The sequence below is a fragment of the Miscanthus floridulus genome, chromosome 1 (genome assembly GCF_019320115.1).
Source record: "Miscanthus floridulus cultivar M001 chromosome 1, ASM1932011v1, whole genome shotgun sequence".
Classification (NCBI taxonomy): Eukaryota; Viridiplantae; Streptophyta; class Magnoliopsida; order Poales; family Poaceae; genus Miscanthus; species Miscanthus floridulus.
This window is the reverse complement of record NC_089580.1, coordinates 46,410,102-46,424,148: the sequence shown is the minus strand read 5'-3', so window position 1 is coordinate 46,424,148 and position 14,047 is coordinate 46,410,102. Positions and strand designations below refer to the sequence as shown.

General features: G+C 51.6%; 1 protein-coding gene, 1 long non-coding RNA gene and 1 pseudogene across 2 annotated transcripts; 2 read left to right on the top strand and 1 right to left on the bottom strand.

Annotated features, from left to right (window-relative positions):
• Positions 1-248: 248 nt before the first annotated feature.
• On the bottom strand, positions 249-1,761 carry LOC136456116 (UDP-glycosyltransferase 73C4-like; annotated as a pseudogene).
• Positions 1,762-2,631: 870 nt separating this feature from the next.
• Positions 2,632-4,012, top strand: LOC136482488 (uncharacterized). The gene is made up of 3 exons (XR_010765095.1): positions 2,632-2,806; positions 2,977-3,079; positions 3,173-4,012. It is a non-coding gene; the product is annotated as an uncharacterized lncRNA (long non-coding RNA).
• Positions 4,013-12,149: 8,137 nt separating this feature from the next.
• On the top strand, positions 12,150-12,452 carry LOC136456108 (uncharacterized). Its single transcript, XM_066455892.1, has one exon. The coding sequence runs from the start codon at positions 12,150-12,152 to the stop codon at positions 12,450-12,452; it is 303 nt and encodes a 100-aa protein (XP_066311989.1).
• The last annotated feature ends 1,595 nt before the right edge of the window (positions 12,453-14,047 follow it).

Here is a 14,047-nt window from a genome sequence, read left to right as displayed (position 1 = left end):
GATAGCAGTATTAACCATGGAATGTCAGGACTAGTAAAAAACTCTAGGGGTAAAATGGACTTTTCACATAGGACTTGACACCGTTAACAACTCAAACTGACGGAAGTGTCAAATAGGAAAGAAAAACTCGAGTTCAGGACATATATGAAAGATTTTCAGTTTCAATGTCAAATAAGAAAGGAGCATTATTTTTAGGGCCAAATACAAAATTTTCTCAAAAAATTTTCGTTCCCTATTCGACACCGAGTTCATCTTTCATTCCTTATACGACACTCCGTTCGATTTTCCATCCGTGAACCGTCAACTGCTATGCGAAAAGACGATTTTGCCCCTGTGGGCCCCACCACCCTTCTCCCATGCCGGAGCATGTTCTTCACATCTATGTCTGACGAACCGCCCTTGGTCACCGCGGCCACCTTACTGTGGGCGAGCTCCTTCGCCTTGGCCCACCGCGCCTCGCCGGCTGGCCCGTCGTCCATCAGCTCGGCCACCACCCTCTCCACATCGTCCCTCCTGACCTACACCACCAGCGGGTCCCCGGGATTCAGGAGCATCACGTGCGTGGCCGGGACCTTCACGCCGGCGCGGACGCTGACGCCGAGCACGTCCACGACCAACGCCTCGTTCAGGAATTGGTCGGCGAACTGCGGCTAGGTTAACAGCGGCACGCCGTTGGAGATGGCCTCGAGCGTCGAGTTCCACCCGCAGTGCGTCAAGAAGCCGCCGACGGCGGGGTGCGACAGGATGGTCATCTACGGCGCCCACCCGCGGTTGACGAGGCCGTAGTCCTTGACGCGGGCCTCGAACTCCGCGTCCAGTCCGGCGGTCTCTTTAGTCGACCAGATGAACGGCCGACGCGACGCCTCTAGGCCGGCGGCGAGCTCGGCGACTTGCGTTGGGAACAGGCGGGCGATGCTACCAAAGTTGACGTAGAGCACAGACGCCGCCGCCCGCGCGTCGAGGCAGGACACGATGTGCTCGGCGTCCATCGCCACGCGGTTGCCTCTACCCGCCATCATGGCCGTGTCGGTGTCGGTGAGGCAGAGCGGCCCAACAGCCCATACCTTCCGGCCGAGCGTCGCCGCGTAGCCCTCGACGAACGCGCCCTCCAAGGCCAAGCACGTGTTGACGAGTAGGCCGTCAGCGGTAGCCTCGGCTTCCAGCGTCTCCCGCCGGAACCTCTCCATCCCTGGCCGCTGAAAGAACCCGAGCGAAGTCGCCCTGTTGACAACCGCGCATACCGGGAAGTCCAGCACCTCGAACGGCTCCAAGTCGAACGATAGGAGAGAGGAGAGGAGGGAGAAGGGTGGTGGGGCCCACAGGGGCAAAATCGTCTTTTCGCATGGCAGTTAACAGTTCACGGATGGAAAATCGAACGGAGTGTCATATAAGAAATGAAAGATGAACTCGGTGTCAAATAGGAAACGGAAATTTTTTTAGGGCCATGAAAAGAACGGGTCATTTGTCAGGTGTCAAATAAGAAATTTTCTCTTTTTGATACGCGTTGTGGTGGTAGCCTACTCCACCACCTGACGTACTGGGCCGAGCCCATAGGCTTGGTGGAGTACCGTGCGTCACATTCGAAAAAAACAAAAGAGTAGCTTGCGTCACCACCAGACAAAACTAAGGACGACAACGGGGATGTACCCGTCGGGTATCGTCGGAACGTTCTCTTCCCCGCTACGGAGAATTCATTCCATTTCCGTTCCCGTTAACTGTCTCGGGTATAGATTCTTGCCCATCCCCGTACCCGTCGGGCATCGGTCGGGTAACAGATACCCGACGGGTACTGCATACCCGATAAACAAGGACACTTGGGGTCACAGCTTTGCAATCGGAGTCGTTTCTTCTTCACCCGGATATAAGTGTTGAAGTCTCAGAGATGCCGAGGAGAAGGAGCGAGGTTGCGAGGAGGACGAACAAAGGTGGCAGAGAGACCGAACTGAGGAAGCGAGGGGCACGAGCGCTCGTGAGGCAGGCGTGCTTGTGCTGCTGGCGGAGATGGTGAGGAAAAATTAATCTAGGGTTGCTAGAACACACAAACTATATATATATATATATATATATATATATATATATATATATATATATATATATATATATATATATATATATAATTGTTCAGATTTAGGCCAAAATACCTATGTTGAGCTTCTTTGGGCCTAATACTTTCATGACAGCTCAAATAGTCGTGTTCTCCAATGGGTAATGGAGACGGGTAAACATGGAACGTTCCCGTACCCGCTATACTCGTCGGGGATGGATTCTTATCCATTTAGATGTCCGCGGATAAAGATACGATTCTATCCCCGTCCTCTAATGGATCAAATACCCATCGGGTATCGGATATCGGGGCCCGTTGCCATCTTTTGACAAAACCGCGTGATAATTTAGATGGCAGAAGAAGAGGCTGGTAGGAGGAGTACATCTCATCTAAAATCTGTGCGTGCATTTTTTCCCCTAAACAAAAATTAGGAGTACTTTTTGCGTATATATCTCACCAAACGGAAAAAGAAGCAGCCTATAATCCTAGTTTAGCCTCACCTCATCTAAACCGCTGGCCGAAATTAGAAAAGAAAACACACACACAAAAAAAACGGTCGCCTCGGCCAGGACTCGTACCGTGTCTGCAGCCGGTTTTAGTCAGTTTTGCAAATTAAACCATGTATGTGCAGTACCAAATCAGAGCAGCGAGTGACAGAGATCGATGCTCAACTTCGCCGAAAACCGAAGCCGGAGAGCCAAAATCGAATCACTATGCTACAAATCGAAGAAGGTCCTCAACCTCAAATGAATTTGCAAGACAGTAAGCCACTACTCTATATCGCCTTCAGATCGATCGAACGCTTTCGGAGACCTTGGTGATATAACGAGCAGCACCGGCGGCAGCAGCCGTGGCCTCGGCCCTAGCAACCGTGTTTTGGTTCCGTGGCTATCTCCTCTCGCTAACTTAAATCTGTTTTGTTGCTTAAATAGGCCTCTTAGTCAGGCTCCAGTAAGCCACTAGGAGGGTGTTTGCCTGGCTCCAGGGAGCTGAGGAGGCGCCATCCGTTTTTGTCACCCTTCAGTTGCGACACAGGTTATCATTAGTATTTTTAGCTTGTCTTTTAGTTGAAATTGTATTTTTCTCCCCCCGCAAATTAGCCGGAACCATGTTTGCCCGATTTTTCAGCGAAGCGAGCGGCCTCCTCGTCGTTCACGGCGGTGCTCGTCCTCCTCCCCCGCCGGTGCTTGTCCTCCTCCCCCGCCTGCTGCTGCTGGAGCTCCCTCCGTACCCATGGCCGAGGCCACCGTCAGCACGGCACACCAGCCGCCGCTCCAGGATGCCTTCTTCAGGACCTGCGTCAAGCCGTGCTACGCGCGGGCCAGCGTGGGGCGACCTGCGAGAGGATGCGATTCGCGTGCACCTGTAGTAGCTCGGGGGCGACCCGTTGTCAGACGCTGCCGAGAGCCTGGCCGGCGGCGAGGATGTAGAGTTGAAGATGAACTTCGCCGGCGGCTTGAGCTTAAAAGCGACGGTTCTAGTGTGTATGCTTTCCAGACTTGTTTGTGTGATTGTCGAGCTAGAATCGAAGATGCAGCTGCGTGTCGTTGAGGATTTGAGCGGCGACAAATCGGCGGCAGGCTGTTGCATGGCAGTGAAACTGCTGCTATGGATTCAGAGATGAACCTAGGTTCGGAGCTTGAACCTGCCTATTCCCTGATCCCCCTCCCCCCCTCTCGATTTCATGGGTAAACAATTTACCTGGCCTTAACAAAACTCGTTCATGGTTTATAGGTCTACAATCTTGGTTTAAGCACATGGGTCTAAATCTCAAAGGTTTGAGAGATCTACGTCTCTGAACATTCATAACACCTTACTGTTTCCAGTCTCAGGTTCAGGATTCGGAGCTCAGTGTTTCAGTCCCAACCCCTGATTGTTTGCTCGCCCTCTGTTGGCCGCCGTGCTCGCCCTGCTCTGCTGTGTTCGCCGTGGTGCCGTCATGCTCGCTCTGCCTTGCCCACCGTGGTGCCGCCGTGCTCGCCCTGCTTTGCCGCTGTGCTCCCTGCCCACCACGCAATCGGCCTGTTCGCTGGTTGGTTTCTGGGCTGATTTGAGCTGACTGGTGCTGGTTTACTGTGAGAGAAAAACACTATTGGCTGACTGATTTGAGCTGGCTGAAACCAACAAGTGAACAGACCGAATGCCTCGTAGAAGATAACCTTCCCGAATCGAAGAAGAGGTGACTCAAAATAAATCAGGCAACCAAGTACACTGTGCTAGCCAGACTTAGACATAACAAACAACCAAACAATCAGGGGTTGTCTTATAGGAGCAGGCTAAGACTGCTCAGGGCCTGTTCGGCAGGACTGAAAAATAAACCAAAATATTATTCCAACTAATCGTTGCAAGAGAAAAATACTGTTTTAGCTAAAATCACTGTTCACGTGAACAGTGATTCATGAGGGGGTTGGTCAGCCAGCCGAACAGCCCCTCGTACCACAATTCAAACCAGACTAAAGTTGGTTAGGAAACAACACACCCCAAATCTAGCCTAGCCAGCGTCAGCACAAACTGCATTGAGCTCCTCCTCCGTGCACGAATCGTAGTTTTTTTTAAAAACACGAATCATAGTTTCTTCAGCACGTTCGTTTGTTCGTATCTGGCTTACAAGTCATGACTTATCAGCCAGCGAACAGTATTTTTCTCTCACACCAAAACAGCCAACAGTACTTTCAGTCATGGCTTATAAGCTAAACCAGTCCAAACGAACCGGGCGCTTGCCCATCATCGGATTGAGACCGCTCGTCTGAATCAAAGCCCAGGCTCAGAAGGCTTACCAGCGGTTGGAGTTAGGGAGGGCAGGCTGACTAGTGAGCTGAACTTATGCGTTTCTTGTTCGTTTGGCTGATAAGTTATAGGTAAAAATATTATTGATTGATTTATTGTGAGAGAAAAATATTATTCATTGACTGAAAAAGTACGACTTATAAAACAAACGAACAGAACAACAATATATTAGAGAAAATGATCGATCTTTTAGAAAACAATGCAGCAATCATTAAAAAAAGGGGCTGCTCTCCACCAGAATAAAAAAGGAGATTGCACCTGACAGCTTTTTTTTTTTTTTTTTGAGCAACGATTGCACCGACAACTGAGTTGGTTATTTTGGACACAGAGAAAGCAGGCTCACCGCAAGAGCTTTAACTGGGGTTCGTCGCTCGTGGCGGGATAAGCTTCGTTGGGTGGGCTTCGATGATTGTCGAAGCGATTAGGGCCGATCGAGGCTTTTGTGGGCCTTAACCGCGTCGGGCTTTGCAAAGGCGGGTGACTTCGCATTGACGTAGGCCGGTCTTCGCTTGCCGGGCTTTGCTCGTCAACGGTAATCCATTCACCGAGAGACGAAGGATTGGAGAAGGGCCCAGAATTCGGCAATTTATCAAGTTTTCTGTATTTTTTTTTCTAATAAACAGATAAATTATTGTGAAATTTCAACGTAATCCCTGTGAAATTCTCGTGTTCTAAAGGGGGTCTAAGAGTATGTCTGGACTCTATATCATATTTGGATTATATAAAAATCTGAGTTGAGTCACGTTTGGATTGTAACAATCTGAATTATGGATTACAATATTCTTGGTCGTTTGGATTCTTGGATTATCCATTCTCAATTATAAGATTTACTTTTTACCACCTATAACCTGGTATTAGTAGGTTTGAAATGAACTATACTCTCTCCATGCTAAATGTAATTAATTTTGACTTTGTCCTAAGTTAAACTTGTCTAAAATTTGACCAAGTTTATATAAAATTATATTAACACGTTTACAATATAAAATGAATCTATTGTCAAAAATATATTTCATGGTGTATCTAATGAATATAGTTTGATGTAGCTGATCTTTGTGTATTTTGCAATAAAATTTGTCAAATTTTGTGTGCTTATGTATCATCAGCAACTGCGTCTCGTCTGCTTGGCGTGAGTCCTTTTCCTTCCTCACCACTCGAAAACATCAACGATATAAATGTGAAGCACACTCATGTTCTGTCGCAGATGTTGAATTGACGAAACTGTTGATGATGTGGTTGTGATATGTACTACAGAGCCATAGAGGCGTTTGCGAAATCATATGTCGCACCCGGTTTTCTATAGAATACCAAGCGCTAACTATATGTGTGCCCAGGACGTCCATACAACACATATAGCAATAAATATGGAGAATATCAAGAACAATGTTTTATTACATATAAAACATACATACAACAGGACCTTCAACTATTACAAAAAATATAGCGGAAACTATTCTTAATCTTCTCTTCGGGACTCCATACTCCACAGGGATAGTTGACTGGGGGAGCACTCGTCTAGTACTCTTGGAACATCTTAGGGAACTCCTCCTTTGAATCACCGTCTGGTACCCATCCAGGATTTTTGTTGATTGTAAAGCAAGCGTGACCGCACCATACTCAACAAGCATAACATGAGGGGATGTAAGGCTCAAGAGGTTGGACACGGCTGAACTGCGGTAAACACTTTTAGTTGGTCATATTTTATTTATTAAACCTATGTTGCTAGGTTATATTTAAGCTCCCAAGGTGAAAGTATAATTAACATCAAGATTAATCATCACCCAAACCATCCATCAGACCATCTATCTCGAAAAGGATCCAGGATGCTCGTGTCCGTGAACACGGCTGATATGTTAGTTTAAAAACAACTCTTTAGAGTTTGTACACTTTCACCACAAGTCATGATTGCCCTTTGCCGGAGGGGGCCAACCTCTTGACTCACTTCCAAGGTAAGTCGGCAAGGATCACTACAAAACCTTTCACCAGTCATTCTAATAAGTAGCAGCTACTAAGGTTTCAGCCGTCTAGCCGTTTGGAGCCCTCCTTCAGGAGTGGCACACATGGTTGCGGCATAGCACACACCCTGATAAGAGAACACCCAAACCCATCTAGTGTCCTCCTCTTGCCCTTTTGGTAAGCTGCTGACGAACTAGAACAGATCAAGATACTGGGCTAAGACCAAAGCCATGTAGTTCTCGTGGTTGTACTATAAGTCCTGGGTTGTCGCTTTAAGATTCAGTCCTTATGGAGGACAGACTGAAGCACCCAAAAAGGCTCAATGCTCTAGACCCCTTCTATCCATGTTGCTAAAAAGCATCATTTTAACATTAATTCCATAATACATTAATCAATATTAACATTATACAGTTTGATGATTGCAGGCTAAGCAAAACTACCCATATGCATAACCTAAAGGTAACAAGGAGTGTAGGGCACAACAATTCTAGGTAAAGTCCTTACAGTTCATCAAATTAGACACATGCACTTGAAAAGGTGATTATAAAGCTATTAGGTATCAAGGGTAGTCGTGTTACACTTGCCTTTAACTATTGCACAAACTTGTCCAACTTTCCTTCTAGATCATCCTCGTGTAGCTCCTCTTCTATAGATCGCAACAACCAGCATAAACACCATAAGGAAACCTAAAAACAATACATCAAGCATTATAAAAACAACATGTAAAGGTTTAAACACGTAGGGCTTGTAACTACAATCGCTGAGCGCAAAAACAACTAAATAGAGAAATGATTTAAAGTGCATGAAAGACCGGAGGTAGAAGCTAGAAGGTTTGATAAATGATATGAATAGAATGGACATGATGTATGTGGGCTAACTTGAAAGATTAGAGAGCATGTAGATTTATAGATGAAGGGTGAATGATTGAAGAATTGTATACAAGATGGACCGGACATTATGAAGAATGATGTAAGCATACGAAGATTTAAGGGCTAGATCACATGGGATGACTATGCAAGCTTGATGAGAGAAACTTTATACAGAGGTTGAGGCTCCGATGACAACATGACTTTGGTGAAAAGGAGCTTTGGATAGATTTTGGGCGAAGAGATGTGTCGGGTACCATAAAACGGGGTACCCCGAGCGTACACCAAAAGGGGCACTTAAATCCCATCAACGACAAAGTTAGAGGGTAAGCCATGGGCTCATCACCAGCCCCATCTGAGCCCACCAGGCTCTCCACCTCGCCTCAGGCCTCGCACGAGAGGTCTCGGCGTCCTGACGCAATCTCCGCCTCGCACGAAGCCTCTCATGGGAGGCCTCGGCAAGGAGCCCAATCTCCGTCTCGCCCGAAGCCCTGTGCCTACAACCTCGAATGAGACAGCTATTCTCCATATCGCTCGAGGCCGGCTTGTCAATAGCCCGCTGCCCCCGCCTCGACCGATCTTCCCGATAGCATGTCATGTCCCATTAACGCGTCAACCACTCCTGGAATATCAGCCGGACGACGGCTCGACACCGCGGAGTGGCCGATGGGACATGAGGTTGCATCAGCGCCATACCGGCTGAGACAGGGCACGGCGGGGATTACCGGCCACTGTATTCTGACGCTTTGCCCACGATCAGCACCCGCACTACACTATGCCCCACAATCCCCGCCTCAAAAACAACACGACATGGGCAGCCTGGCCCGGGTCATCATCGCCTCCGAACCAACACACTAGATCAACCGCTCCCTCCGGGCCTCGGCACTCTGCACCAGGGTCTCGGCTATCTCAGGATTCACGTCTGCCGAGACCCCCCATCATGGTTCGGCCTCAGCACCAACCAAGCCTCAGCCTCGCGCACAGTCAATCCACAGCGACCCACACACTGACCGCCGCACCCGCTCCGAGGCAGCCCTGGAGCTCCCATGACGCATAGGATCGGATGTGACCAGCACGCCGCCCCAGTGCTCCAAGGACGGACCACTCCGACGACTACGCCACAACAGGAACAGGCTACAGGGCTCGGACATGCCGCCTCTGTTCGCACGACACCGTATAATTAGCACATGTACTACCCTTGTCCTCCCTTCAAACTATAAAAGGAAAGGACTTGGGCCATTTCTAGGAGATAGGTTCTCACAAAGAGCAACACCCTATAACATGCACACTTCCCTGCCGCTTGAGAGCAACGTCTCAAGCAGCCCACATCACTCCTCGCCGAGACCTGGCACTGGCTCCCTCTCTCACCTAGCTTGTAACCCCCTACTACAAGCACTTTGGTGCAAGGAATACAAGATCAATCTCCTAGACTGGACGTAGGGCACGAATTGCCCGAACCAGTATAAGCCTTGTGTCTCTTTACATCACCATCCGGAATCGGGAACATGCAGAACAAATTCACTAGTTGGTTGAGGACCCCCCGGTCCAAAACACCGATAGTTGGTGCACCAGGTAGGGGTATCTGCATGTCAGCTTTGTCATCCCAACAAGTTCCGGATGGCAGACCCCATACGACCACTATGTCTCGGCACGGTGGTGTGGTTTGGGAGCCTAGAGTTCATATCTCTAGGGCACGAGTATGACATGGTACTTCTCACACCCCGAGCCCCACCTGCCGACGACGACGACGTCATGCACCAGCAGCCTAGGCGCAGGCGGCGCTCGGGTGGCCGCTCTCGCCACGCTCGACAGGCACGACACAAGCAGAATCACCCCAATGCTATGCGAACCCAGGGCGACTCGCCGCTCTCCGCCGGTATCCTATGACCAGCTATTGGCGTAGGGTCCCTGGTTGGGGATCTGTCCAGCCTGAGCCTAGACAAGGGAAAAACGCCGGTGGCACCCGGCGACGCCCCGACATCAAGCTCCGCTCCACCACTCCCTGAGGAGCCAACTCCAGCGAAGCAGAGCCCGGTGACGGCACTATCTCCATACCCCTTTGGGTTGAGAAATGCCACCGCATCTTATGCTTACGCCTACGCTTCCGCTCACGTGGATCTCTCAGAGCGCCGCCAGCGCTTCGCTCTCAACTTCGACACCACCGCGTTGACCCACACCCACGCCGACTCCTTAGAGGAGGATGAGGCATGGGCCGGAGCAGATTTCTCTGACCTCCACAACCGTGAAACCATGCACCGCTTCCTGGCTGCTAGTGACTATTGCTTTGGCTACTCCAATTCTGACGGTGAAAGTACTTACGATCCCACTCGTGAGTGCTTCCACGTCAGACTTGGGATGCCAAGCACGGGTGACGAGGACGAGGGGTAGACAACCGCACTCCGCTTCATCAGGGAACAGGCGATGCTATGCCTTCACACATTGTCCCACAGACAGCACGGAACGAGAACCTTGCCCTCGGACAATTTCGACGCCCGGACCTGGAACAACTCCACGAGCTTCAGGCCAAGGTCGAGCAAGATCGACTCCTTCTGCAATAGCTCTGAAGCACTCTCGAGTAGGAGCAGTAAGGCCGTAGTGATGGCGGAGGAGCCTAGCGATGGGCTCGCGACGTGCACCACCGCATCAACGACAACGAAGGGGGCGATCGTCCCCCAATCTTCAATCGCGCTAGCTAGAATGTCGTGGTTGCGGCAATGCTAGTGCATGCGATGCCCGAGCCCTCCACCACGGAAGGACAACAGGTTCGCAGCGAGCTCGAGGATCTCCTCGAGACTGCCGTGGTGCAGTAGGCCGAGAGTTTCACCTCCCGGTGGCGCGGTGCCGTCTCTGACCTCCCCTCAGCACCGCATCGACAGGATAGGGAGGCCTCGGTTCATCCCGAGCCCGCTCGGGTGCTGGCAATTGATAGGGTCCCCCCGATCCATGACCGCCTCGATAACCGACACGAGGCACAGGGTGACCATGAGGTGGTCGACCGACGACGATGCCACGATAGTGAGGGGCCTGCCCAAGGCTACCATCCACATCGAGGCGGCCGCTACGACAGCGGAGAGGACCGTAGTCCTTCTCCCGAACCACCCAGCCCCCAAGTCTTCAGCAAAGCCATCCGCAACGCTCAGTTTCCAGCCTGGTTTCGCCAGCCAGCCAACCTCACAAAGTATAGCGGCAAGACCAACCCCGAGCTCTGGCTCACCGATTACCGCCTGGCTTGTTAGCTAGGTGGCGCGGACGATGACCTGCTCATCATCCGCAACCTCCCCTTGCTCTTGTCAGACTCGGCGCGAGCCTAGCTCGAGCACCTTCCTCCCTCTCAGATCCACGACTGGCGCGACTTGGTTAGGATCTTTGTTGGGAATTTCTAGGGCACATACGTGCGCCCTGGAAACTCCTGGGACCTTAAGAGCTATCGCCAGAAACCAGACGAGTCTCTCTGAGACTTCATCCGGCGCTTCTCTAAATAGTGCACCAAGCTGCCCAGCGTCGGCGATTCAGAGATCGTCCAGGCTTTTCTCTTTGGCACCACCTGTCGAGACTTGGTCCGAGAATTGGGTCGGAATGTGCTGCACTCGGCTGCCGCGCTCCTCAACATCGCCACCAACTTCGCCTTGGGCGAAGAGGCTATAGGGGCCATCTTCCTCGAGAACGACGCCAAGGGGAAGCGAAGGGACGAGGCCCCCAAGGCCTCGGTTCCCCGCCTCCCCAAAAGAAAGAAAAAGGATCGCTAGGGGAAGCGAGCCGTACTTGAGGCCGATCTGGTCGTGGCCGCAGAACGCAAGAATCCCCGAGGCCCCAGGGGCCCTAGACCTTTCGATGACATGCTTAAGAAACCCTGCCCTTACCACCAAGGCCCGGTCAAGCATGCCCTTGAGGATTGCTCCATGCTGCGGCGTTACTACGCTAGGCTCGGGCTCCCCAACGACGACGCCAAGCAGAAGGGTGCCGATGACCGGGACGATGACAAGGACAACGGGTTCCCCGAGGTACACAATGCCTTCATGATCTTCAGCGGACCCTCGGCGTGCCTTACGGCGCGGCAGCGAAAGAGGGAAAGCCGAGAGGTCTTCTTGGTCAAGGTGGCCACTCCCTGGTACCTCGACTGGTCTCGGGAGGTGATCACCTTTGATCGAGATGACCACCCCAACCATGTTCTGAATCCCGGGCAGTACCCACTTGTTGTCGACCCGATCATCGGCAACACCTGACTCTTCAAGGTGTTGATGGATGGAGGCAGCGGCCTCAATATCCTCTACGCCAACACCCTAGAGCTCTTGGAGATCGATTGATCGAGGCTTCGAGGCGACGCCGCACCCTTCCACGGCATCATGCCAGGGAAACGCACGCGACCCCTCGGGCGCATCGATCTTCCTGTCTGCTTTGGCACCCCCTCCAACTATCGCAAGGAAGTCCTTACCTTCGAGGTGGTCGGGTTCGGGTGAACCTACCATGCCATCCTGGGGTGGCCATGCTACGCCAAGTTCATGGTAGTCCCCAACTATACCTACCTCAAGCTCAAGATGCCAGACCCTAGTGGTATCATCATGATTGAGTCCATGTATGAACATGCATACGACTGTGACGTCGAGTGCATCGAGTACACCAAGGCTCTCGCGGAGGCCGAGACCCTCATCGCCAACCTCGACCAACTCAGTGGCGAGGCACCTGACTCCAAGCGTCATGCAGGGGTGTTTGAGCCTACGGAGGCCATCAAGCTCGTCCCGGTCGACCCCGCCTGCCTCGACGACTGGGCGCTGAGGATCAGTGCCACCCTCGACATCAAATAGGAAGCCATGCTCATCGACTTCCTCTGTGCGAATGCCGACATATTCGCATGGAGTCCCTCAGACATGCCGGGCATATCGAGGGAGGTCGCTGAGCACGCCTTGGACATCCGGGCCGGCTCTAGACCGGTGAAGCAATGCTTGCACCGATTCGATGAGGAAAAGCGTAGGGCCATCGGCGAGGAGGTGCAGAAACTCTTGGCGGCCGGGTTCATCAAGGAAGTGTCCCACCCAGAGTGGTTGGCTAACCCCGTGTTAGTTAGGAAGAAAATGGGAAATGGAGGATGTGTGTAGACTACACTGGTTTGAACAAAGCCTGTCCAAAAGTCCCCTTCCCATTACCCTGAATCGATCAGATCGTTGACTCCACTGCGAGGTGTGAGACCCTGTCTTTCCTTGATGCATATTCTGGTTACCATCAAATCAAGATGAAAGAGTCCGACTAGCTTGCGACTTCTTTCATCACCCCATTCGGCATATATGCTACATGACTATGCCTTTCAGCCTCAGAAATGCAGGGGCCACGTACCAGCGGTGCATGACCTAGGTCTTTGGTGACCACATTGGGCAAACCATTGAGGCCTATGTGGACGACATCATGGTCAAGACTAGAAAGGCCGAGGATCTCATCGACGACTTGAGGATAGCCTTCAAATGCCTTAGAGAGAAGGGCATCAAGCTCAATCCCGAGAAGTGTGTGTTTGGGGTCCCCCGAGGCATGCTCTTGGGATTCATAGTCTCGAAACGCGGCATCGAAGCCAACCCAGAGAAGGTCTCGGCCATAACCAGCATAGGACCAATCAGAGACCTCAAGGGAGTGCAGAGGGTCATGGGATGCCTTGCGGCCTTGAGCCGCTTCATCTCGCACCTCGACGAAAAAGGCTTGCCTCTGTACCGACTCTTGAGAAAATCCGAGCGTTTTTTCTAGACCCCCGAGGCCAAAGAAGCCCTCAACAGACTCAAAGCACTGCTCATAAATCCTCCCGTCCTAGTACCCCCAGCCAGGGACGAGGCCCTCTTACTCTACGTCGCCGCAACGACCCAAGTGGTCAGTGCTGCCATAGTAGTAGAAAGGTAGGAAGAGGGGCATGCTCTACCCACCCAACGACCTATTTACTTCATCAGTGAAGTGCTCTCCGAGACCAAAACGTTACCCCCACATCCAAAAGCTGGTCTACGCCGTAGTCCTGGCCCGGCGCAAGCTGCGTCACTACTTCGAGTCTCACCCAGTGACTATGGTATCGTCTTTCCCCTTGGGAGAGATAGTCCATAACCGGGAGGCCTCAGGCAGGATAGCCAAGTGGGCTGTCGAGCTTATGGGGGAAGCCTTGACTTTTGCGCCTCAGAAAGCAATTAAGTCTTAGGTCTTGGCCGATTTTGTGGCTGAGTGGACCAACACCCAATTACCACCTACTCAAGTCCAGACAGAATGCTGGACCATGTACTTCGACGGGTCTCTAATGAAGACAGGGGCAGGCGTGGGTCTCCTCTTCGTCTCGCCCTCGGAGTACACATGCGCTACATGGTGCGGCTCCACTTCGCCGCCTCCAACAACGTGGCCGAGTACAAGGCCCTCGTTAATGGCTTGCAAGTCGCCA